Source organism: Erithacus rubecula, assembly GCF_903797595.1.
Source record: "Erithacus rubecula genome assembly, contig: SUPER_Z_unloc_2, whole genome shotgun sequence".
Lineage (NCBI taxonomy): Eukaryota > Metazoa > Chordata > Aves > Passeriformes > Muscicapidae > Erithacus > Erithacus rubecula.
Genome location: NW_027635860.1, coordinates 1,546,431 through 1,570,781, shown reverse-complemented (window position 1 = coordinate 1,570,781; position 24,351 = coordinate 1,546,431). Strand labels below are relative to the sequence as shown.

General features: G+C 43.1%; 1 protein-coding gene across 3 annotated transcripts in view; it reads left to right on the top strand.

Moving 5' to 3' along the window:
- The first annotated feature begins 3,719 nt into the window (after positions 1-3,719).
- Positions 3,720-24,351, top strand: part of ABCA1 (ATP binding cassette subfamily A member 1) — a 90,460-nt gene continuing 69,828 nt past the window's right edge. For 2 of the 3 annotated variants that reach the window (XM_079331265.1, XM_079331263.1), the window contains exons 1-2: positions 3,720-3,875; positions 18,543-18,684. In XM_079331265.1, the coding sequence (XP_079187391.1) occupies positions 18,619-18,684 (66 nt within the window). In that variant the 5' untranslated portion in view covers positions 3,720-3,875; positions 18,543-18,618. Of the gene's footprint in view, positions 3,876-12,873; positions 13,010-18,542; positions 18,685-24,351 lie in introns of those variants that run through there. The other variant, XM_079331264.1, reaches the window with a different exon arrangement.

Genomic DNA, 24,351 nt, shown 5'->3' with positions numbered 1-24,351 from the left:
GAGATATCTTAAGAGCTGACAACTAAAGGTGTATTAAACTGTGGCTTTATTGCTGAAACCTGTCATAAAAGCCTTTGGTTTATACCAAGACATTTCTTGGTATGCTTGCCTAAGCCCACAGTCTTCTGTAGTATCCTGACATTAGGAAACATCAATCTTTCAGAGTTAACAATGGTGTGTTTTGCCTTGTAGAAGTTAAAAGTACAAAGAAACAACTTCCTTCTCACTTCCTCCTGTGAGAACACAGCGTGTTTTCCTATTTTCAGTTCCACCCCTTCATTCCACTACATAATGTCTTTTCCATGAACAGCAATTTACATGTCCTCTGACCTCTCAGTAACTGGTGCAGCTAACAGTCCCTTTGCAGGTCTGCAGCCCTCCCTTCCAACCAGCCTCGGGCCCTACTGTAGGCTGCTTGTCCAAAGGCAATGTAATGAGGGAATGGGATCAAGGAGCAGACTAGCTTTTGGAAAAAGACAAAGAATCAAGTCTTACCTGAAAGTGCATGTCATGTGAACTGCATATTGGGCATAACTGGAAGACCTTTAGTATTGGAAGCTGCAAGGGAAGAGGCCATGAACTCCTCTGTGCCAGTTACAGCTCCTGTCAGCTGGCCTGAAAGAGATGGAAACAACCCACTGCATGCCAAAACCTCTCCTAGGTGAAAGCAGCACATGGCACTTCTGCTCAAACATATTTGATAAAAGACCAGCCTCTAGGACAGGAGACACTGGAGAAAATGAGAATATCTCTGAGATGGAGGAAATGGAGGAGATAAATTGAAGGAAGAGACATGGTCTTTGAGGGAGCCACTCCATGCCAAAGAAGGGACATGCTGTAGGGAGCTGTGGAGGATTCACTGTGAAACAGTGGAATAGTAAGACAAGAAGCAAGCAACAGCAGAAAGAACCATTGAACACTGACCCCAACTGTCCACAATGCCCACCACCTCACAGAAAGAATTGGAGCACACGGACTGATCACTGATCATAACATCTATTGAAAGCGAGGGATGCCGAGACCAGAAAAAGGATAGGAGAGGTGCTTGAGCTTGGGAAGGAAGGAGAAAGGTCTTTCAATAAGAGTTTGCTTATGTCCGCCTTTTTCGTCTCTGTATCTGAATCAATAGTTGAAATTTTGTGTTAGTCATCAATAAATTAAGCAGGAAACCCCATGTGAGACTGCTTTATCTGCAAAGACCTATCATACCTTCCACAGCAGACAGAAGCCAGAATATTTGCTGTGCATGAAAGAGTCAGGAGGTACAAATGTCTTCGAGAAATCTATAGGAGTCACACATATTTGTCTGCCCTGAGATCTCAAACTACTCAAAAGTAAGAATAGTTATTCTTAGAAACTATTTTCAGGGTGGCTATTGACTTTGTACAGCCTACTCATTGGATCTAGCTGTGCTCCCTTCCCCTGTCATCCTTCTTGTACCATTTGCCAATGCTTGTCCTCTACTGACCTCACATCACTGCCATGTCACAAGTGGAAGCAAAACTGGAGAAACGCTATCCAGTGGTGTACAAGGATTCCCCACCATCCTCCAGCATTTTAACAGAACAAAAGAAATCAAGTGCTCTATTCACTTCTCATGAACAGCTGTATATTAGCTGTCTTACTGGAAAATGCTGTTCAAATGTTTTAACATTGGCACCAATTCCCAGAATTTAAAATATCCAGTGTTGCAAAAACTCACACGTTCCTTAGAGGAACCTAGGTTTAAATAGACATCAATAGCAGTGCAATTGCCAGCTCTTCAGTATTGATATAGCTTTGTTTCCACTGAAATTAAATCACTAATTCTTTTAAAAATTCCATCCAATATAACCTCTCTTTCAAACTCCTTTTTATGTGGGATGAGGCACAACTCTTTGTTGATTGTAAACTAAATATGCTCTTTCTCCCTGTGTTCTGACTATCCATGCAGAAATGCTTTGTTTTAGAATTTAAAATTACAATCCAGCAATGTTTGGAAATGTGTAAAATGCAAAGCTGTAGCATATGGTGAAAAACACACAGCTGCATTTATACACTAAATAAAGACCTTGTTTTCATTTCAGTTTCACCACCGGATGAAGGTACAAACAGAATGAATCTGTTGAAGTCAGTGACATTACATAGCAGGGTCACTGGGGAATGGTCAGAACCAGGAACTTCTTTATTTTGTCCAGCCCTTAGCCCATTTGTGAGATGTTGACACACAGATACAAAGGAAAGGAGTCAGGGTCGCTGTGAAAATGAATGTGTCATCTTTTATTCAGTGTGGAAGGGTCTGTATTATTAATTTGAATATTCACTGCTATCTATGATACTCCCATGCATTTTGTCAGATTACTATCTGCCTGAGCTCTCTGGAATTTGCTTTCAGGTGTTTGTATTTCTGTGCCACTTGAAAAAATACCATGGTGGTAGTCTGAGCATGGAAATAAAAGCCAGGAAACTCAAAGATACGGTTCCCTCAGTAACCATGTGTCATCCAGATTGCTCACAATAAGGCAAAGCATTAACAGCACGAACGATAACATCAACCACTTCACTGCAGAAGAGAAATGGCAGTGCATTATGTCTGTAGAGGGAACCATAATTCAGAGTTGCCTGCCTTTTGTGCATTACTTGTTTTCATTCACAGAGCTTTTTATACCTTGAAAATGCACTGCTATACTCCACAAATTCCACTGCATGATTTTACAGGGCTCCTGACATGTAACAAGCAAAAAAATGTGGAAGGGTTTGCATGATGGGTGGTTTCTAAGGGAGGACCCCACGTTGGAGGACACCTTCAGCCATCAGACAATATTGCTAAGACCAGGCCATTTCTCTGGCGGACAAAACACACTATCCTTCACTGTTTTTGTATTTGGAGCAATTCAGCTCGCTCACCGTCAACGGTTAAAAATAAACTGAGATTTGTTTTTATTAAGTTTGTGATTAGATGCAAATTTCTCCATAAACTGACACAACTGAGTTCATCCTTATTTGTGATTATCCAAGTGTTATCTTTCACCGTTCCTTGCCTTTTTATTGCCATAAGTGACACGGAGTACAGGACATCTGGTCCTGCTGAAACTGTTTATTATTGATTGATTGACTCCTTTCAGGCCAACACTCTTGGTGCACGCAGTACCTCTGCAGCTGTGCAGCTGGGGACGGACCCGTGCCCACTTGGTACCGGCTCAGCTCAGCAGATGCGGCAGCGGTGCAGCCCTGGAGAGGTGGGCGGCTGGAGCACACTCTGCTCGCAGGTAGCTCCGTGCCTGGGTTCTGCTCTTTCTTCCCACAGTCCCCGGGAACAGGAGCCCGGGGGGCCGGCGCGGGAGGCAACGCGAGGGGCTGGGATGCTTCTCGACGCACCCGGGAGCGCGGAGTTTCACAAAAAGCAGCGAGTGCTGGTAGAATGAGGAGCGGCGTCCAGCCGTGCGGGGCCGGGGCGGACATACCCATCCTCGCACTTTGTTTTTGGCAGCATTGTGCACGCCCACATGGAAATGGCCGCGCCCTTCCCCACACCCCCAATAGCAGTCGCTGCCGAAGGAAAATAAAAACAAACAAACAAAAAAATAAAAATAAAAAAGTGGCGCGGAGAACAGGATAAGACAAAAGGAAGTAATGAAAGAGCCAAGAGAAGAGGCGACAGCGACAAGACCCCGGAGGGAGGGGAGAAGCGTGCGGGGCGGCCCCGGCCGTGAAGGGGCGGTCTGGCCCGCCGGGGGCAGCTCCGCTCTGCGCCGCCCTATAAGAGGCACTGCGGGGCGGGGGCGCCCGGCAGCGCAGCGGGGCCGGCGGCGGGGCCGGAGCGGAGCTGAGGGGATCGCGGCGCGGAGCAGGCGGCGGCTCCCCTCGGGACCCACGGCTGCCGACCGGGGAGGGAGGTACGCGGGGGACGGGACGCATCGCGGGCAGCTGTCGGGGAGCTCCCCGCTTGTCCCCGCTCCGCCTGGAACGGGCGGCGCAAAGCGAGAGGGACGCGCGAAGGAGTGGTGGTGGGATGTTATTGTTTTGGGGTTTTGTTTGTTCATTTTCTTACTGCTTTACGGTTTTTGTCTTCCGACGTGGTGCTGCTCTGTGTGCCCAGCCTGTCGGCGCCGCGGTTCGGAGGATGGTTTACGGCGTAGCCGGGCATCGGGAAGGGGCTAATAGTGTTTGTGTGTGTGAGGGGCGTGGTTGTGCCTGCTTATTTTTAAAAGAAATAGGTACTTTATTTTAGCTTGTCCTGAGCGAGACGACTCTGCCTTGGCAGCGCCAGCGGAGGGTGGCTCACCTTACCGCTGCCTCTCAGCCCCGGAGGGTGCTGGAAGATAACGGGAGGGCTTTCATCCCTTCGCTCCTAAGCGAATCCTGTAAAGTGGGGGTGGGATAAGGGGAGGGCCTTGGGATGTGGGGGGAGTGTAAAAATAAAAAAATCGATGTGGCTGCCTTTGTGATGGGCAGGAGGCTCAGTTCTATGCAACAAATCGTGCTGCTGCGTGCCAGACTGTTGTGAAGTCTGGAGTGCTACACTGCAACCTATCATCAGACTGTTGTTACAACAGACGAGCTGCACAGCAGCCCAGATGCTTAAAACATGCCTGGAAAGATACTCGGATTCCAAATAAAAAGTTCTTATGAAACACCATTTTCCCTACTTGTATCCAGAAGTGCCCTCTTTCCCACAAGCTGTTGGCCTGGGAGATTCTAAAGTCTGTATAAAAACATACTTAAAGGATCAAAATTGATTTCAAGTGTATTGGAATAGACCTCGCTGAAGCCAGAGGGATGCAAGCATCTTCTAAATTAAGGCCTAAAATGAGTTGAACCTTTTTGAAAATTACCGCTGTAGATTAATGCATTAAAATTTATTTTCCCCTTTGAAAATGAGTAGGTCCTGTGGAGAACAGCCGTGTCTTGGGGATGTTCCATTAACAACAGATGGTCAAGCCTGCTGTCGAAAGGCTATTGTAAGGGAACAGTCTTGGTTTTGAAAGGGGGTCATGATAGTAAACATTCAATCCAAATGTTTTTCGTGCTTGGTGCTTGTGGCACAGCTTGACTCCCTAACAAGTGGAAATGGCAAGGTATACTGTCACTTTGCTGTCACTCAAATCAGTGTATGATTCTGTGATGACAGAGTAGGATATTAAGCTAAACGGGTAGTACCTGGGATTCTGCAGTGTTCAGCATCAAATAAAAGTGGTGTTGGTGGGTTGTCATTGTGCATATTTGAATTTTAATTTATGTAAGAATGAGTTGTGTGACGCAGTCTGTATCTGCTATGGGCAGGAGCTTGATGCCTTTATTCATGACGTGAAGCACCTTGTTCCTTGTAATCGTATTTAGTAGGGCTGATTATAGTAAAAATCAAAAGTTTGGTAGCATGGAACACAAGTGTTGCATAGTAGAATTTAAATTGAGCTTGTTGAGAATATTTAGCATTAAATAAAAAAATATTATGGGTTTTTGTGCTCATTATAGGTGATCTGAGGGGGTTACTAGCTGGCATCTGGACTGTAAGAAATCAAAATTTGCTATAATTTGGCATTAGCGTGTAATAATCCAGGAGCCAGCCCAAAACTATTCACCGTATCTTTCCTCTGATACATTGCTGCTGAAGGACATGTAGCCATGTGATAGTTATGAGACATAAGCACATTGGGTGCAGCTATATGTAAGACTGTAGTGTTTCCAGGAGTCATGGTAATCTTTTGGATATTAGCTCCAAATTTCCTCTGAACAGAGCTGCATAGGAGTGCTAGCAGGTATGTTGAAAGTTTCTTAATGGTCTCTTCAGGCACTGAGGCTGAGGCACATTTATAAATCAGTGTTCCATAGGCAGGTGCTAGCAAGCCTTTATTGTAATGCTAAATTTTTTTCAAACCCAAATGTCACTCAGTGCTGTATTGGTGTGATCAGAGACTTACTTGATCTGGCACCAGATTTGGTATCATCACTATGTATATAAAGAGTAGCTCCTGGTGCTGAACTATTGAAGATGAAGTGCTGTTAGCTTAATAAAAGGCCAGTAAATTTCTTTTGGCCCTTGTTCTAGGAGCAGCCTTTTCTCTAGCATTCCTTGGGCTGTATTTCTCCCTCCCTATACAAGGGTAAACTAGTCTGTGGTTCAGGAATATGCCTTTGTGATTTAAATAAAGTGACAGCAGCTCTTCTGTGCAGATTCTGTGTTGAAGCATTCTTACCTGTTAATCAAGTGTAATACATGTGTTTCAGAAAGGAAGTCTCCCCTTGCCTACATCTCTGCAAGGCTGTTCTCTCACCAGTGAGCTCACCTGGCAGAGTTAGACTCACAGAGACATAGCAGAAGGAGGAAGATACTGAACTCATCCATCTGTGGCCAAATACAATCTGCTCTGCTAGTGTTTATTAAGTGCATTGCACCACGCAGGCACAGTATTTCTTAGGGTGTGGTTTCTCCAGAACTTTAATCCAGAGTAATTGAAGGTTGCTAGTGAGCTAGTAATGGACCTGCTTCATTTCCCCTGGTCTGCCTATTCTTTTCTCTCCCTGTCTGTTTCATCCTTTGTGCAGACACTGGAGTTCACCAACCCAGGGTGAGTAATTGAAAACAAACTCTTTTTTTTGCGTGGTGGTTTGTTGTTGGGGGTTTTTTTTTCATTTTTTTCACCCCAACATCCTGTGTTCAGAGACTTCTCATGGCTTTGTAAGCACTGATGCCAGCACAAAGATAATGACAGAAGGGAGCAGAGAGGGACCCAAATTAACAGTTTGTTTGAGTAACCTTGAAGCAGGCACCCTCAGTGTTTGTGTAGGTCTTCTAGGCTGGGCAACACACCAAATCCTGAAATAAGTCCAGAGGCCATGGCTGACAAAACATCATCGTGTTTCTCTTTTGCTGGTTATTCTTGATGACTCCTGTGAGAGGAGCTAGAGTCAGAGTTTACTATGTTAGGTAAAACACATATATAAGATATATTTTCCTTGGTTATCACAGGCTGCTAAGGAATCTGCCTATTTTCTTCAGGTCTGGCATAGCAGAAATTCACTCACTCTAAGATAATGTCATATTTGTGTCAGCTAAGGATTTGAATCCTGAATGCTTGAAACTTTTTTTTAGTGAAGCTGATGAGCATGCACATCTGCAGTTACTGATACTAAGAGAATAGATAAAAGATACCATGGTAAGACTCTGCTTCTAGTGTTTAAAAGGTGATCAACCACATAAAACCCTGTAAGTTAAAATGTCTCATTCTGTAGTGGCATGTCTTGCTTATGTTGATTACACAAAAATAATACTGATAATTCAGAAGAAATATGGTGACTGAAACTACTCAGTGGGGTACCTGAAGTACCCTCTTCCCTTTCTTTAAAATATGTGGTAGCAAAGCTAGTCCTGTCTTTTTTTATCATTTTTGATTGGGAGAAAAAGTATTTTTGCTTGCTTCAAGGACCAAGAGAGACATAGTAGGATGGGAAACAGTTAATACAGCTTTTCTGACACAACAGGCTATCACTGTAGGAAAAAAGGGAGCATTCAGATCTTCATTTGTGGGTTATTAGCAAAACAAGCTTGATCATAGGTAATAAAAAATATATGTCAGTTTGAATGACATAAGTATCCACATACAAGTTGACCTTTTTCCTGTTCTGATATTTTTCTGGAGGAGTGTTGCTTAGCAAAGCTCTGCTTAATACAGTGAGATTGGTTTGCTTATGCTGACTTTGTTAGAGAACAATTGGAGTGGGACAGAAAAAGCAAAGAGCTCTCCTAAGATTGTTCTGGCTTGGGCAAGGTTTTTCTCTGTGAAAGAACAAAATCAGAGCCTTTTACCACACAGTTCAGAGATCATTCTGGCGATCTGGTTTCCTTGTTAGCAAAAAGCAGACAGGGTTGTATGGAAGCAGGTGGCCAAAACCTGTTAGCACTCTTCTTGCTTGACTCTGAAACAACTTGCAGTTTTACTAGCCTGTTTCCAAATGAGTGGCTGTTCCTGGGGGCAAGGAAGTGGGGCATGCATCTCATATCCATTAGCATAGTACCTGTTAGTTTAGTAAAGGTCAAAATCAAGCCATGTGGAAGGTCTCAGACCAACAGTCTTGGTGATGTAGGTGACAAGAGCAAGATTAGGGACCAGGAAAACTTGGATCCCAGCACCTCTGCCCTTCCTGTGATGACTTGAATGTTTTCTCTTATCTACTTTCAACCATTGTTCTAGTGATGGCATGACCAAAAATTTGTACTCTTTATGGTAGAAGTCAAAGTGTTTTTTCTCACATTCAGCATATCTCTTTTTAAAGACTTCAGGTTGTGTTGCTGGGTTTAAATCCAATATTTTTAGACATATGCCTGTTTTTGCAGTTTAATTTTTGTGCTTCAATAAGAAACCAGCAAATGATCATATATGTTCTTTGAGAGCTATATTCATGAGAAATATATTGATATTCTGGGGATCTATTGGTGGCATTTTTTTCTCTTCCTGTTATTTCAATTATGTTCCTTCAACCAGAGTTTGGCTGTGACTGCCAATTAAAACAGTTAGGACCAAACTTGAATGATTTAAAAAACCCAAGAACTCTCCTCATCCAAACTGTAAAGCAGCATTGAGCTTTTCTGAGTGCAGATCCATGGATATTTCTAATTGTGGTACTAGTACAGGTGCCAATGTTCAAAATTTCCTCTAAATGCAATGTTCTTATCTAATAAAGTGAATGAATGGATCCTGTACTTGTATTTTAATTCTGCCAATGGAAAAACTGTTTTTTAGTTGTTTGTTTTAAGGTATTTTTGATATTTTAATTATTCTTTATCCTAATAAATCAGAGTTGCAGTTCTTACTGCTTTGTTTCCCAACTCTGTCAAACCTATATTTAAATATTCATGTTAAAGTAAGCAATGAGTTTTTCTGTTATGTTTGGAGAGATCTAGACTTGCTTCTTTCTTTTAGCAAACTAATGCAATCACCTGTCCACCATAAGTCTTCATATTTCAGGTTTCCTTTTTCCCAGATTATTTTTTTTATTCTCCTGATTGCCAGCCTTTTCTCCCAGAGCTGCATTCCCTGTTCTTGTGATGTACTCTTCATATTCATCTCTACATCTATTCTCCCAGTTATATTGCTCTATAAAAACAAATACACTCATAAAATGCAGTTGTCTGTTGCAGTCTGTTTTGGCTCTAGTGGATCTTTCTCAACAACAGTAAGGATATTCTAAACTTAATGTAAAAAATTTGTTTTGGATCCTGTATCCATAAAAAACTTGCATAATTTCTCTTTGGTCACCTTGCTTTTTTGTAAGCTTTTTGCTTTTCCCACTTCATCCTACTTCTGCATGTGTCTGCTGCTTAGAGTAATTTAGTTGAAATTTAGTTTACCACATCTCTTCAGCTCTGTGCTTAGTCCCTTGAAACTTCAGGAGCAAGCTAAATGAGCTCTGTCCTGAAAGCACTTCTGAATTGTGAGGTGCAGCTTAGAACCTGAGCAAATTGTCATCCTTCTTTCCTGGATGTGCCTGTGCATGATGTTGAATTAGTCATACATTAGCCACCTTTGCATGGCTTTTGCTGCTGTGCTCACTCTAAGGATCCTGCTTCAGTGGCAGCAGTGCAGCTGGAGCTAAAGAATAGAAAGTGTGAGTAACAGGTGTTTGCTGTGTGGATCAGGCAAAACGGGAAGATTGGCACATGCTTTCTGGCAGTGCTCCGAGCTAACTGCCCTGTGCCACACCTGACTCAGCAGGTATGCGGGTTGCCTTATCGTGTCTGCCAGCTATTTTCATATTCTTCTATGAATAAATTTAGAGATAAGTGGTTATTGAAGTCTGTATGGGTTGCCCAGATTGATCAGAAATTCATTCCTCTTCAGCTGACACTCGCTGGTTTCAAAAGTGCTTGGGCATCTCTTTATCACTTTAGTGGATTGCCATCTTCCGTATCAGCACAGTTGGATGGTGGCCATGTGGGAGCTGAGGTCTTCTTGTGGGCTTCAGACTCCAGCTCTGCTCAGGCTGACAATGGCTGCTGAATACTGACCTTGCCAGTTTATTGCTTTCTTTCGTCAATGTCATTTCCTTTCATTGTGCTAGAGACTTTTTCTTGGCTGATGTTTTTCTGCCTGTTTCAGGGGATATTTTTGTTTCATCTGCTGTTACTTATAGCTGTGCCACAGATATTGTTGCGGTTGTGCAGATATCTGGCTTGACAGACAGCTTATTATTTATGCCTCTGAATCTCAAAGGCACCGCTGTAATGTTCTCTACTCTGTAAGCCATGTTGTGTTCTGGTCTGTTACTGGAAACATGCGCGGGTTTATGGCATGAGGTTCCCAAATGGCAGAGATGGAGAGGAAAATAACACTAGTTTCTTTTCACATTAGAGGGCAATTAGAGGGCATGCACTCAAACTGCAGTTTGGTCTTGTACTGAACACTGTTGGTGTCCTCATCTTGTCCCAAGATAAACAGCATGTTCCAAAAGAAAGTCCTTTCCAAAAAAGTACTTATGAATGTGATGACAAAGGCACAAGGCTTCATAACTTTGCTTGCTACAGGATAGAAAATGCGCCAGATGCTGCAGTTACTCTGTAGTACAATCATGGAGTATCTGCCAATGCTGCACTTTTTAAAACCAGTGTCTGGCTGATTAGTGTGACCAGGATGTCCTGTGGAAGGGGTGATGGTTGAAAGTGTTTATGTCCTAACATTGAGCACGTGGATTTCTTTTGGAAAAAGCTGCTTTCTTGGGGAGGTTGTGTCTTCCTTCTCAGCTTTGTGGTTGCTGCCAAGCAGAAGGTACCTTTTGCAATGTGAAATTCTTTACCCCTTTTTTCATAGTTGCAGTTACATTGTCTTTCAACAGGATGTGTCAAAAGCTGGAAAAAGTAACGGGGGCTGTAGCACAGCTTTTTGCAAACTGTGTGCTGACCGTACTACACTCGCTCAGAGATCAAAGCTTAATGGCACGAATTGAGCTCAAATGTCGCAATTATTATTTTAGCAGGATGTTCTATTATTTCTACATTCCACTAGAAAAGAGCCATTCTTTGAGAGCCAAAAAAAAAAAAGATCATCTGTTAATATGGACTATGGATTTTTGGACATTGGCCGTGATAAAGCAAATCACATTTTGTGTTTGTTTTTGCCCAAGAATGGACTACATTCTTGCCTTTTTTTTCTTCCATGGGGAAAGTAGGGGACACTCAGTGTAATGTTGGAAGTTGAAATGTTTCATGTATTTCACAACCTTCTAGTGGAAGGTATTCTTTTGTGAAATAGATGGCTGCATTTCATCTTGCATGTTATACTTTACACTTTAGCAATCCTCTTGCCTAAGTGCTTGCCACTGCCCTTTGCATGTGCATTCCTTATGGTAAGTCCAGCTGTGATGCATGCAAGCTTGACTTCTTCCATTGCATTTGAGTTGTGTTTATGTTCCTCAGTGAGCTCTCTATAAGCGTGCTAGAAGTAATGAGAGCCAGTTGTTGTGGTCATTCTGCTAGGCAGATACTGCTGACCTGTGACAGGTTTTTCAAAATTACTTGGCATGTTGTGTCACAAAAGAAGGTTGTAAACCAGCAGTCACTTTGGAAAATGTGTGTCTGTGTAAATGTCGTACTCTGAAAAATGTAGTCCAGTCTTTATTATGGAGCAGTTTGTAAGCTAGTGCTTTACTATGTGAGGAATTGTCCCATATATTTTGTTTCATGCTGGTAAGGATGGGTCCACCAGTATCTCAGAAGCACATCCTAGCAGTTTGGCTTTGACAGGAGAGACTAGTTAGATACTCTGAACGGTTTAGGACTAGAATTGTCAGTGCTCCTGGTATTAGTTTTGGGCCAGGTCTTTCAAAATCATCATCTACTCATCGTTCATAGTGGAGCATTCAGAGGAGCTCAGCACATAATATACTGACTTATGAAATACCCATTAGCTCAGTTCTCATGCCAAGGCTAAATAACTTTAGAAGCCCTTGCCGTTTTGCCTAAAGAATCAGGAAGCCAGATTTCTGCTCCTAACATGACTTTGTGTTGAGAGCAATTCATATCAGAGTAAGATCCAGGCTTGCTTCTCTGTATAGTACCTAGGGCAGCAAGTAGAACCTAATACTGGGCTTGGGTTCTGTCACTAGCTGTCTTCATAGCAGCAGTTCAAACAGGTTGTGAATAAGTGTTACATTGTTGACCTGTGCTATAAGGAGTCTTTTTCCATTAGTTGTGTCCAATATTCTGAGGTTGGAGCTTCCTTAAATAACAATGTGAAATTGTTTTTTTGGTGTTTTGCAGCTATGTGCATTCTGCCTTAAGGGCCTGTGAAAGAGTGAGAAGCCATGTGTCTTAGACTAGAGGTGGCAGGTTGCTAGAGGTATTCCATGAGACTGTTTCATCAGCTTCCTTGTATTTTGGCATTGTCCTTTAAATGTTGATTTTACCCAATTTTACATGCTCTCAAGGAGGGAAAACAAGTTCAACTTTATAGCTATGCTGAAAGCCATTTACTAGTTGCCTTCAGTATTAGTAAGCCCTGGAGAACAAGACCAGAATTTGTTTACTACCTAACTGTGGGCCAGGTAGTCAATGTGGGAAATAAACCAGTAGGGGATCTTGCCAAGAACTGCCTCTAAAATATTGTTGTTTGTTACCCTAATCAAATTCTTGTCTGCTGACCCAGAAGTCACTTCATTCCAGTCACTTTACTAGGAACAAGGAGTTGGTGTAAACTTTGTGACATGACCTGGGTGATTTTGAGGAGGAAAGCGCTTCTCACTGAAGGATTCTTTAGATGGAACAGAAAACTTTGTGTCCCATATTCATTTGGCAAAAGGGAGAGAAATGTCCTCTGTCAGGAGGTTGTGAAAGACCAGCTTTTAGTGTCTGTGTGCCTCTAGTGATAAGGATCCTGTGTCCCAGGCAGGAGCCCACAGGTCCAAAGCTCACACCTCCCCTGCTGATCCTGCACGGCTGTGACTGCTACAGGCTCTGGCAGTGCTTAAGCCAGGAGACGGACGTGTGGGTTCTGATGGTTTCACTCTAATCTCTGCTTTTGCTTGCTTGTGGCCTTAGGTGAGTTGCTTGAACTCTGTGTTGCTAATGCTTTTTATGGCACCTTTTTGTAACCCATTTCAGGTTCTTTGGGTTCAAAGATTACTTTAAAAGATCAGTACTGTTATTTGTATAAAGTTGACATTGCTCAGGTGGCAGTTTCCCCTTTTTCCTAGAGCTCCAGTAGATGTCATATGTTTTTTGACTGCTTGGAAATTTTAGAGATAGGAATGTCAGATTTGTTCCTTTGGGTTTTGCAAGCTTAGTGTGGCTTTAGATCACAGAATGGACATTACTTTTGGTTCTCTATGCGCTGCCTGTTTCCGCTGGGGATTTTATGTCTAATTAGGTCTCTAGCAGCAGGACAAAAATTGCTTGCACTTGCCCACAGCTGCTCTTTATCTAGCCTAATCTTAACATAATTGGGATCAATACTGTTTTTTTCCTTCTTGTTACAGCTATTGTGCTGGCAGGAGGGAAATCCTGGTGTTTGGCAGAGAAATGCCCAGGCACTAGACCTTGTTTGGGAAGTGAGGATTTAGTTCTGGGCTCTAAGGCTTAATTGCACCTCTGTTACACTAATGCCCATCCAGGCCACTGGTCCTCTGGTGGTTTGTCTTGTGTGGATCAGAATGTCAGGCCCTTCTGTCCTGCCTTCATATGCTGTCCTTAGAGGGATCTGCTCTCCACTGATGGTGTGCACATCGCTGAGGGACTCTAGATCTGGGATTTGCAGAATTCACATGGCTTATGATACTGTTTCCTTCACAAAATGCAGCTTGACACTACCTAAAAAATTAAATGTCAAGACATTTATCAGTGCTCATAAAGAGGACGATATTTCCATAGAAATCTGATGTTTATGTTTTAGTTCTTTTCTTCCAAAGCGAGTCTCATTTGACTTGATACTTGTGTAGACATGAACTATTGGAGTAAAGCAGATGTTCACATTTTTTGTCTGGGGCGGGAAACAAGTGCTGGGTCGTGTCTGCTTGTGAGAAAGGAAAGGCTCTTGTAGCCCATAAAGGCATCCATCAGATGCAGCTGTTAGATTGGTTCTTTCCATGGTCACTTGGTCTGTGGAGAGTTGCCAGTGGTGGTAGCTTCTGTTTTAAGGAAAAATCTAAGTGAGAGGACAGGGGCTGCTAGCTTAATTCATGTAGGCCACTGAGCCTTCCATCAACTGGTGAAAGTTTTTTAGCTCTGCTGACAAGGACCTAGTTTAAATTGTCTATAGTGTCTTGCCAGAGCCCTGAAATGTTCCAGTCTCATTAGGTTTGGTAAGTTCACTTTGTTCCCTCTTGAAATAGTGATTCAATTTTTTTTTCTCTAGGGGAAAGGTTTTTTTGCCTCCCCAAAGAAAGCAAACAGCTGCATTGTTTGCAGAAAGCTGCTTTTGAAGGCTATTTTATGTTTACTTAGTACTGACACCAGGCATGGGGGTGGGGAACTGATTTTCTGCCACTTGAGCTTTTTACTTGCTAAATATACAGATGTAGAAGTTCATTTGTTTAAGAGGGATTAGGTCTGGACACTGTTGGTGTACCAGCTAATGGACTTTGCAACAGCCATTCTGCTTTGAAATGGCAGCTAGCACCCTGCTAGAGAGAAAGGGCTGGCCAAAGGATGTGTTTCATTGTCATCATTTACAGAGGTTGCCCTGTAGCCTAACTTTCTCTTGAGTAATTTTCTGAATTGCAGAAAATGAGATGAAATTGCAGCTGTGTAGGCTGGGGAGGCTGTTCAGGGTTTCTGCAGCAGGGCAAAATGTCACGTGCAGGGAGTCTTCTGCAAAGGCAGACCATGGGACAAGTGTGTGGAATCTGTGCTTTAATTGTGCAGGTGGGTGTTGTGCTGTAGGGCTTTACGGGAAAACTAACAATATGGGGATGAATTCCTGCAGCTTTTCTTACTCTAGACAGAAAGCAGTATTTCTCCTTCAGGGAGCTCTGGATGAGTGTCAGGGGTGATCACTGATACCTACTGTTGGCTCAAACATTGACATCATCTTTTATGTCAATGATGACATAAAAGCCATCATTGGAAACTAAAGTTTTGGCACTGCAGTAGTAAATGGCAAGTTGTATTCCCCAGCTATGTTGAATTTATCAGACTGGTCTGAAGTGAAGATAAAGTGGCACTTTAACCAAGCTGGTAACGTTGAGTCAATCAGTTCTCTGCATCCCTGGCTTATGGTTCTTGCCTATTGTGAGCTGGAAGAACATCTGAAAGGATGCTCTGCCATTTCCCTCTGATATTAGTTTGGTGAGTGCTTTCTGATGGATTAGTAATTCAAGTGAACCTAGTTAACTTCTGTCAACAGTGAACCAAGTGTGTAAGCCTCTGTGGATGAAAATCAGAGGTGACTAGTAACAAACCTGTTCCCTGTTCTGTAACAGATACTGGCTGGGACATACAGTGTCACTGCAGCTGTCACCCAGCATGGCTGGAAGAACTGAATACACTTCAGGTTCAGGTGTTGCCTTCTTGGTAATTAGTCCACTGTTAGGCTCCATGCCCTTCTTTAATTCCAGGATTTAGCTGATATGCCTACATCTGGGCAGTCCTGGAAAGTCAGTATTTTTATGTAATTTGTAACTTTTATCCAGAAAGAACATGCCAGATTATTTGCTTTGTTCCCAGTCAAGTCTAGCTTAACTCCAGAGACATGAAGCAGGTTGCACAGCTGAATCTTCCTGGCTGTGCATTCTCCTGCTGGTCAGCTGAGATGAGTGAAATGATAAAATATGTGCCCTTAGCTCTCAACAGTTTGCTAACGTGATGTGAATGCTACAACCTCAGTATTTCCATGTTCTGGATCCTGTGGCAAGGATTCATTATCTGAATTTTCACTGATATGTGTTAAACCAGCTACCCTTTGATTTGGTTATTCCACAGACTGGTTGAACTTCTGTTTTGCCTCTGTGCAGGGTATTAAGGTGCAGGAGTAGAGTCTAATTCTATTGATGAGAACACCAAAAGTCCCTTTGACTCTCCATGGGATACTTTTTGCACTCTTCCTGTGGCACTTTATTCTTATGGGTTTTGATGTTTGCTTTAGTTTCTGGAAAGCATTGGAAATTAGGTTTTTGCAGAGATTTCACACTACCGGTGGCCTGAGCATGAAGTATGGAGTGGATATCCTGAACACCTTTCTGAAGGTGAAAAACACCTGTTGCATAACTACCAGTGACTGGAAGGCTTTACAGTCCCTTCCAGTCCTCTGCTTCTGTATGCCAAACAGTGCAGTGGCTGCAGGATTAGACTCGGGCAGCAAAGATTGTTTTGTGACATGGTGGGCAGCACAAAAAAAATCAGATGGAGGTCTGTGGCTCACAGACCAGTACCAATGTCCTTGTGGAAAAATGCTTGAAAAGAGTAATTATCTTAATGTTCTTAGAAGGATTTTTGTCCCACACTAGTGCTCAGTAAGAAGTAATCCAGGTTTCTCTTTAGAGTGAGTGAAAGTGTTGCCAAATCCCTTAAATACTATGCAGAAACTTAAGAGAGGAGGTAGTAGAGAGGAGGGGTAACAATATTCCATACTTAGTTTTGTTGCTAGGTTGATTGCAGCTTTAGATATTTCATATTGACATCGAGAGGAGGTGCTTCAAAGACCCCCCCCATATCCAAGGCTGTCTGCAAAAGTGTGGTCCATGAGCATATGTGCAGTCATTCAGCCAAGATTTTTCCTTGGAGATTCCCTGGAAAGGGTGGGCATTGTCCCTGCTGTGGATATGCCAGTAGCCTGCCAGGTGCCTTTCTCTAAGCATGTCTGGGAATTCATGGTCTGCCCGCCAGTGCATGCACTGGCAGCGTGCTAGTGTCAGGGTGTTCCAGCCAGCAGGATGCACTGGGCAGGGAAGGGTGGCTGTCCTGAGTGAGGAGCTGGGCATCTCTCTGTGAAGGAACATCTCTGGAGGTCCTGTCAGAGTTGGAGCAGCACCTGGCAGAAGGTAACGAGCCCATGCTGACTGCAAGCTCTGCTGCTGGCGTGTGGTATGGGGTTCAGTTTGCAAGGTTTGTAGGCATCCATTACCTGCTCTCTGGGTCTCTGTACTGGTGCTAAGAAGCAGTGTTGTCCTGTTGTGATACTACAGTGTGATCACCTACAGAACTCGCTGTAACAGGTTTATTTTTGTTAGCCATGTTAGAGAAATCTTTTTGTAAAACAGACCTACATTATTAAGACAAGTTTTTAATCTGCAAATCATTGTAATAATGGAATTTACTTTTGGATGAGACTTAAATTTGATAATGGTTCATCATCTCAAAACTCATATCCAGAATTTTTCGTCTAAGCTTATGTCAGTGTAGAACTGGTCAGAGCATTTCCTAGGAACGTTCCTAGCATGTTTATGGATTTTTTGGTAATCTTTTCAATACAGTTTGCAATCAGACATGCAGCCCTGAATCTTTGGGCTATGGTGCTGTTCCGTGGAACACCAGAATCAAAAGTGTGTGTGTTCCCAGTTTAACAGGTGTTGGGAAGAGTACTTCTCTTGGTGTGTGTTTGAATCAGCTGCTACTCATCCTCTTAATGCTGCTTCTGTCAACAGCATGTATTCAGGCACATAAACCAGAATTCATTTTAATGTGGATTAACTAAGTTCCTGTGCAGATGCTTACTGAGGATTCAACTGCTCTTAATTTGAAGTAGCCTTAAAATTCAGAAGTAAATTAGGATGTGCTGAATTAATTCTGAAAAAAAGGTTTAATGGCATTTAACTAATATAGTGAAAGCTCACCTTAGAGCCTAAAGATTGAGCTGGAAGGGTACATGTAGGAAGCCTGTACTATGTTCTTATCAGTTGCCACCGAAGAGATCAGTTTTTAGAAATTATTATAATTAATATTTTTAAATCCTGTTGTGGTCTCATACTGTACCAAGATGGTCACTTAGCACATCTAATTCACAACAGTCTTGGAGGACAGGTGGTTGTAAGACCTGAACACTGACTAAACAACAATTTTCTATTTACTTCATCTAAATGTTAACAACTCTAGCATCCTTCCTATTCACTTACCTTGAAGGGAATGGATATTTCTTCCTTGCCTGTTAAGTGCACAGCACTTTCTCCTACAAGCAATGTTGACTAGACTTCAAAACAAAAGCGTTCCTAATTTGGCAGTCAGTTTTTTGCCAGTATAAAAGTAAATGTGGCAAGAAGCTTTAAGAAAAAAAGGTAGGATCGTGTGCTTCAGTCTTATTCAGAGGGATCTTTAAATTGTTTTTCAAAACCTGTTATTTATTCTTATTCTCAGCTGTCCTTGCTATTGGAATTTCTGGGGCAGAAAATAAGAATTGTATTGAAAAACTCATTTTGTGCTTTGGAGATCAGAGATTAGAAACAGTGAGTCTAAATCTGAGTTTACTGAGACCCATGAAATGTGGCTGGAATGCATGGGGTAAGAAAGAAGGCAGTGGTGTGTTCCAAGGCTGCAAGGTCACAGAGTGCAGCCTCTTCTTTCCCTATCTTGTTGCCTCTTCTGTTTTGGATAACAGAACTCTTCTTTCAACTCTTTTCCTGTTTTTTTTTTTTTCTTTCACTAGTTAATGCCTGGCCACAACATCTGTACTGTACTGCTGCTGCTACACAAGGAGAGCTTCTAGTCTTTGCTGAAGGAAGATGGCTTTCTGGACACAGCTGGGATTGCTGCTATGGAAGAACTTTACCTACAGAAGAAGACAGACTGTAAGTATTAGCCCAAGGGTGTTTTGAGATCTTAAGTAACTGTCTTGTAGCTTACAAAACTATACAACTTTTCAAGAAAAACAGGGAAACATCCTGTATCTTAATGTTCCTCCTCTAGTGATCCCTGTTTGAGCAACAGGTCTGGCTTTGGAGCAACGCTATTCAAACTGGAGAGGGTGGTGGGTGTACAAGAACCAGGGGGTTTGAAGGTGCTCAAGACTTCTGTCCTGTGTTCCAGTGTGGGAGAGTGTTGGAGTACTGCAACACTGGTGTCAGATCAGGCAGTGAGGGTGCATGACTCCTGCGTGCAGCAACAAAGATGTGAAATGAAAACCCATGCTGCGACCTGCTCTGCTCTGTGGGTGAGGCATTGCCAGGCTGCAGGGATGTGCCCATGAATCTAAAATGTTTTGGATACTGCAAGTTGCAGCAATGGCAGAAGTGGCAGAAGCAGTAGCAGGCGTCTCCAGTCACTTTAATCATTGAGAGAATCCCAAACCTGCCATTTAACTTTACAACAGAAGATATAGATTAAGTGGCTGGCATGAATCATGTTCCTGTATCAGCATGAGGATAAACCCAGGCAACTGATGTTCTTCTGCCAGGGTGTGTTCTGAGTGGCTAAAGTACTGTCCTCACCATCTGTTAACAGTGTGGAAGTTTACCTGTTAAGAATAGTCAATACATAAGAAGAGTTCCTCCTTGTGATAAAAAGGGCACAGGAGTGTGGATTCAGTATGGTGTTCTTAAAATTTTTACCTTTAGATTGAGACCTCATAGGTTGCTATACCACTTTCAAACAGCTGAAAGTCTGAGAAAGTATCATATTGAACCTCTAGGGGTTTAGGGAGTACCTGTGTTGGCCAAGGACATGATTTGTGCAACAGGCTTATTCAGAGGATCTGCCCTGTTGGATCTGACCTTGAGGAGGTATCAGTAGGGAATGTGAAAGGAACACACGCTGCTGAAGTGGTGAGTGGAAAGAGGTCTCTGATAAGCTTTCTGAACCCTGCAAATGTCAGGATGCTTGCCAGCTGGTTGGGTTGGGTTGTTTTAGAAACTCAGTGTCACAAGGGAGGAAAGGCTATCATATTCACCACTGGTAATGGTCACAGTCCCTGAAGCCTTCACTCAGGTGTCTGAGGCTTGTTTTTATAGGACTTGGGTCCAGTGGTTTCAGAGCTGGAGTTAGTCCATTCTTAAATAAAACAGACAAAAGGGGCTCATGGCCTCTGTCTTTTCTTATGCATAAACAGAGCTGCCAATGATGACAAAATTTTTGTTTTGAGTGTCTTTGCCTTTGATGAATCTTGATCTCCCAGGACAGGACTGCCTACCAGAGGGGTCAGGAACTGTGACAACTACACTAAGGGAGGCTGTCTGCTCTCTGGATGTGGGTCACATCCTGGCCTTGTGAACAGCCTTGTAGTTTAGAAAAATGAAGCTGGGAAAGTAGTGTCCAAGCTGGCAATGACTCTTTAAGGTTGGCTCTTCTCAGCTATTGCCCATGTAGCCTAGGCCCTTAGAGTTAAAAGCACTCTTCCTGTCTTCTTGGAGGTCTAACTTTTGCGTATTACCAGACTGCCATTAGAAAATAGGGGAATTCTAGAATGTTGTGGGATTTTCTGGAGTGATGTTTAAATGAGGTAATTTCAGAGGAGGCTATTTCAGAGGAGCTGATTTTTACACTGAAAATGATGGCTTAGTAGTTTTTTGGTTTTTTTTTTTTTGGCAGGATCTTCTGAAAATAATAGAATGTTAGTCATTAAGTTTGGAAAAGACTTCCAAGATCATAGAATCCAGCCTTTGTTGAATACCACTATGTCAGCTAAACTCCAGCACTAGGTGCCATGTCCAGTCATATTTTGAACATTTCCAGGGTCAGCAACTCCTCCACTTCCTTGGGCAGCCTGTCCCAATGCCTGATCACCCTTACAGTGAAAAAACTTTGTCTGACCTGACCCCTGACACAGCTAAAGGCTATGTCCTCTGGTCCTGTCACTAGTCCCCTGGGAGAATAGCCTCCATCTTGCTATGACCTCACTTCAGGTAGTTGTAAAGAGTGTTTCTCCAGGCTGAGCAACCTCAGTATTGCATTGCATCAGGTGTGAAAAGGTCTAAGTTTAGCATGCATGTCATGTCAAGGTAGCTGTGGGTTTACTGGGCAGCAGAGGTGAATTCATGTCCCTTGGTGGTGCCAGAGAAGTGCAGTAGGGTAACATTTCTGGATCTGCTCAGCATTTTCTGGCAGCTGCTGTACTGGTTTCCCATCAAGTACCTCAGGGGGCATGAAACTGCTCATAATCTCGATTCTACATTTACTGTTAGTCAATGCGTAAAGGCCTGAGACATAGCTCATTTTTTTTGTGGCACTCCTTAGTTATGCAGCAGTTTTCTCATTAATGGTTCTCATTTGGGACTTACCTGAAGATGTCAGCAGGAGAAGCCCACTTAACAGGAAATGGCAGAGAAGGAGCAGAACAATTCTCTCACCATGCTGTTATCATGGCTGCACAGTTCTTTATCTCTTTGCTTTCCTGTTGGGAGACTGTTGTCCTTGAGTTGGGTTGTGCTGATGAAGTCTCTCTCCCAATTTTACTTACTTAGCGTAGAAATAGTTTGATCCTTACCCTTCTCATGAAAAATGTGGCTAGCCTTGGCTTCCCACTGAACCATCTCGTTGGCTGCTGTGAGTTTGGGCTGTGTTGCGAAAGCTGGGTTCAAAGCTCACCCTGATGTGTGCAGTTCAAGTGTTACTTTGTACTGGATAATTTCCAGCAACACTGGAGTGGGGGGAAGGAGCTCAAACAGGGAGAGAGGAAAGCAAAATCATGTTCAGGGGTCACTGTGTAAAAACATCTCTCTCCCTGGTTTCTTGCAAATCAGGAGACACTTCAAATTTGCATGGAAAGACTGGTCAGCTTCTGGTAGCTCTCTGCATTGAAACTGGACCATAAAGGTGGGAAGGGGAGTTGGCAGTGGGATGGGGTGATAGTCTGCTTAGTTCTTGCTCAACAGATTTCCTGTTGACACAATGTAGAGCTCAGTGTTTAATGGCATCCTGAATCAGGCAACTAGTACAAATTTGGCATGCTTTAGGGATTAACCTTGGTAAAATTAGGACAAATTTGTTCTTAGCTGAATTTACCAGCTGTGTGCGAATGAGATGTTTCTTCTTCAGCTCCAGATGGAGCAGAGATAGGTGAGGGGTTGGGTGCTTGAAGATTCATTTCATTATTTACCAGGCTGGTCACACAAAAGTAATAGAGGAGACTTGATTTTTCAATATCTACTTAGACTGAATCTCAGTGAGACATGTTCCCTTTTAGTGTCTTTGTGTCCTTGTCTGGAAAGGTCACAGTGGATGAAAAGTGCTGTCGCAGCAGGGTCAGGAAGCAGCAGGGGAGGGAACCTGCTGACCTTTAGGAGCACAGGAAGATAACTCAGGTTTTGTTGAGCAGCAGAAGAGACTTTCCTGAGGTGTCTCTGCTGACATGCTCCTGGCTCTCTGATCCTGTTCCTGTGCAAGCCTCTGGTGCAGCAGTTGCCAGCTGCCTCTCACAATGCTGCATTTTGGTGCCTGCTACGTTGCCTGCCTTCAGCTGTCAAGGTGCAGCCTGGTCAGTCTGAGCTGCATCCCGCCTTTCTCTGTCCTCCCTGAGGCTGTTGGTGTGCTAAGTTAGGTGTGTTGTGCATGCAGCCCACACATGGTTGCCTTTGTGGCTGTAACCAGCTGTGCAGAAGAGGAGCTGTGTGTGCAGGTGCCCTGCTCCCCCTTCAGCAGCAGGACTACTTGGGCACTGCTGTCCACCCCAGTGTGGTGTGGCTGGGGTTGATATTTCTCTGAGCAAGCCAGGGCTTGAGCTCAAGGGCATTTTCTCTTTGGTTCTGTAGCAGTTGCAGGGCTGTGATAGGCTGTCTGTCCACGCTGGTCACCCCAGGAAGCCTCCACAAGCCCAGCTGCCCCAATCAGTGTAGCAGCAGTTGTATCAGGGTGGCAGAAGGCTGTGACATGTGCTAGAGCATGACCTTTGATGCTGGAAGACAATGGACTTGTCCTCGTTTCATATCCACTTTTCTGTCAAGTGGAGGAAAAGTTCTGCTATGCCATCCTGGCAGCTGCTATAGGAGTATCTTGAAAACAGAAGCAGACTAGCTGTCTGTGTCCTAGATCTAAACATCTTTGATCCCTGGGAGCCAGAGCACTGTTTAATGCAGGTGGAAGCAGGTTGCTGATGTTAATGGCTGAAGTGTGTGCTGCCACTATATTGTAATAAGAGACCAAAGGTACTGAGGCATCTTCCTGGCACCTCTCTTAGTGTGGTCTCAGTGGAGTTTCTTACCCAGTAGTTGTACAGTGTGTGTTTGACAATAACAGATGACTGAATATTCTGAGTTCATGGCACCCACAAGGATCATCAAGCCCATCTCCTAGGAGGATGGTCCATATGGGGGTCTTGTTGGCAGCCCTGGTGTTATTAGCACCATGCTCTAACCAGCTGAGATAATCTCAGGACGCAGTAGGTAACAGTATCCAAAAATTATCTTGCAGTGACTGGCACTGTTACCAGGAGTGCCTGGGAGACTGATGCTCAATTTTTATGCCCTTTAGATGGGGTGCTTTTGGCTGTTTGATGTCAGCTACAAAGGGTGTCTGTGAGAAACCATCCTATGTAATTTCCTCTGCTGGAACCAATGGCCTTTGTTTCAATGCCCTGTTTATACAGTGTGAGCTTCTTTTGAGGTACAATAGTTACCTAGAAGTCTGACCTCAAAGTTTGCATAGAGTACCTTATGCTGAGTGTTAGAGTCCAATTTTAGCTGTTACTGATGGAACATGGAAAAACACGTTTGTGAGTGGGTATTTTGCCTCCCACTGGATTGCAGGTCTTACACTCTGAAATTTAAGGAGAATGATGTTGATATCTTACTAGAAAAGACTGAGATTTTCAGGACGTAAGTTGAAAAGGTTTGTCTTCATTTGACCAAGGAAACACTCTGTTCTCCTGCTAGTAATAAATGAGAAACATATGAAGTACCAGCATAAAAAGTTTTCAGATTTTCCTTGTCTCATAGCTGACTGAAAATACATGTTTGGGCTGTCCTTCTGGAGTGGGAAAGTATGGATTTGGCTAGTGAGGATCAAGTCTGGGAAACTTCAGCTAGTCTCAGAAGCTCTAGGCTGGAGAGTTGCTTTGTCCACTTGCTTCTGTGGGATGTGACACATCTCAGTGAATTTTTCTGCACTTCAATTCTCTGTCTAAAAAATGTTGTGTATTTAATAGCAGACCTTTTTTTTTTTTTTTTTCTTGTCTTGTCCCTCTAAATAATTGAGTTCTTTATTTATTTGCCTGATTCTCCCTGCCTTTCTGTAGATGATCTGCACCTGTAGGTGCTGCCTATCTTCAGGAAAAAATGTAAATTGGAAGAAAACAGAAACTAGATATGAGCCTAATCTTATCAAAAAAAGCTCTGCTTTCTAGATACCAGTATATTTCTGCAGAAGAGTTGGCATAGCATGCATCAGCACTTTTTCCATGCCTGATGTGTTAGGGTAGAAGCTTAATGGTCTACTGTGGAAGTGGAATATAAGTACCCCAAATAAATACCTCAAAATATGAGATAAAATGTTCAGCTTGTTGTCAGAAAGAATCATTGGGAGGTTTC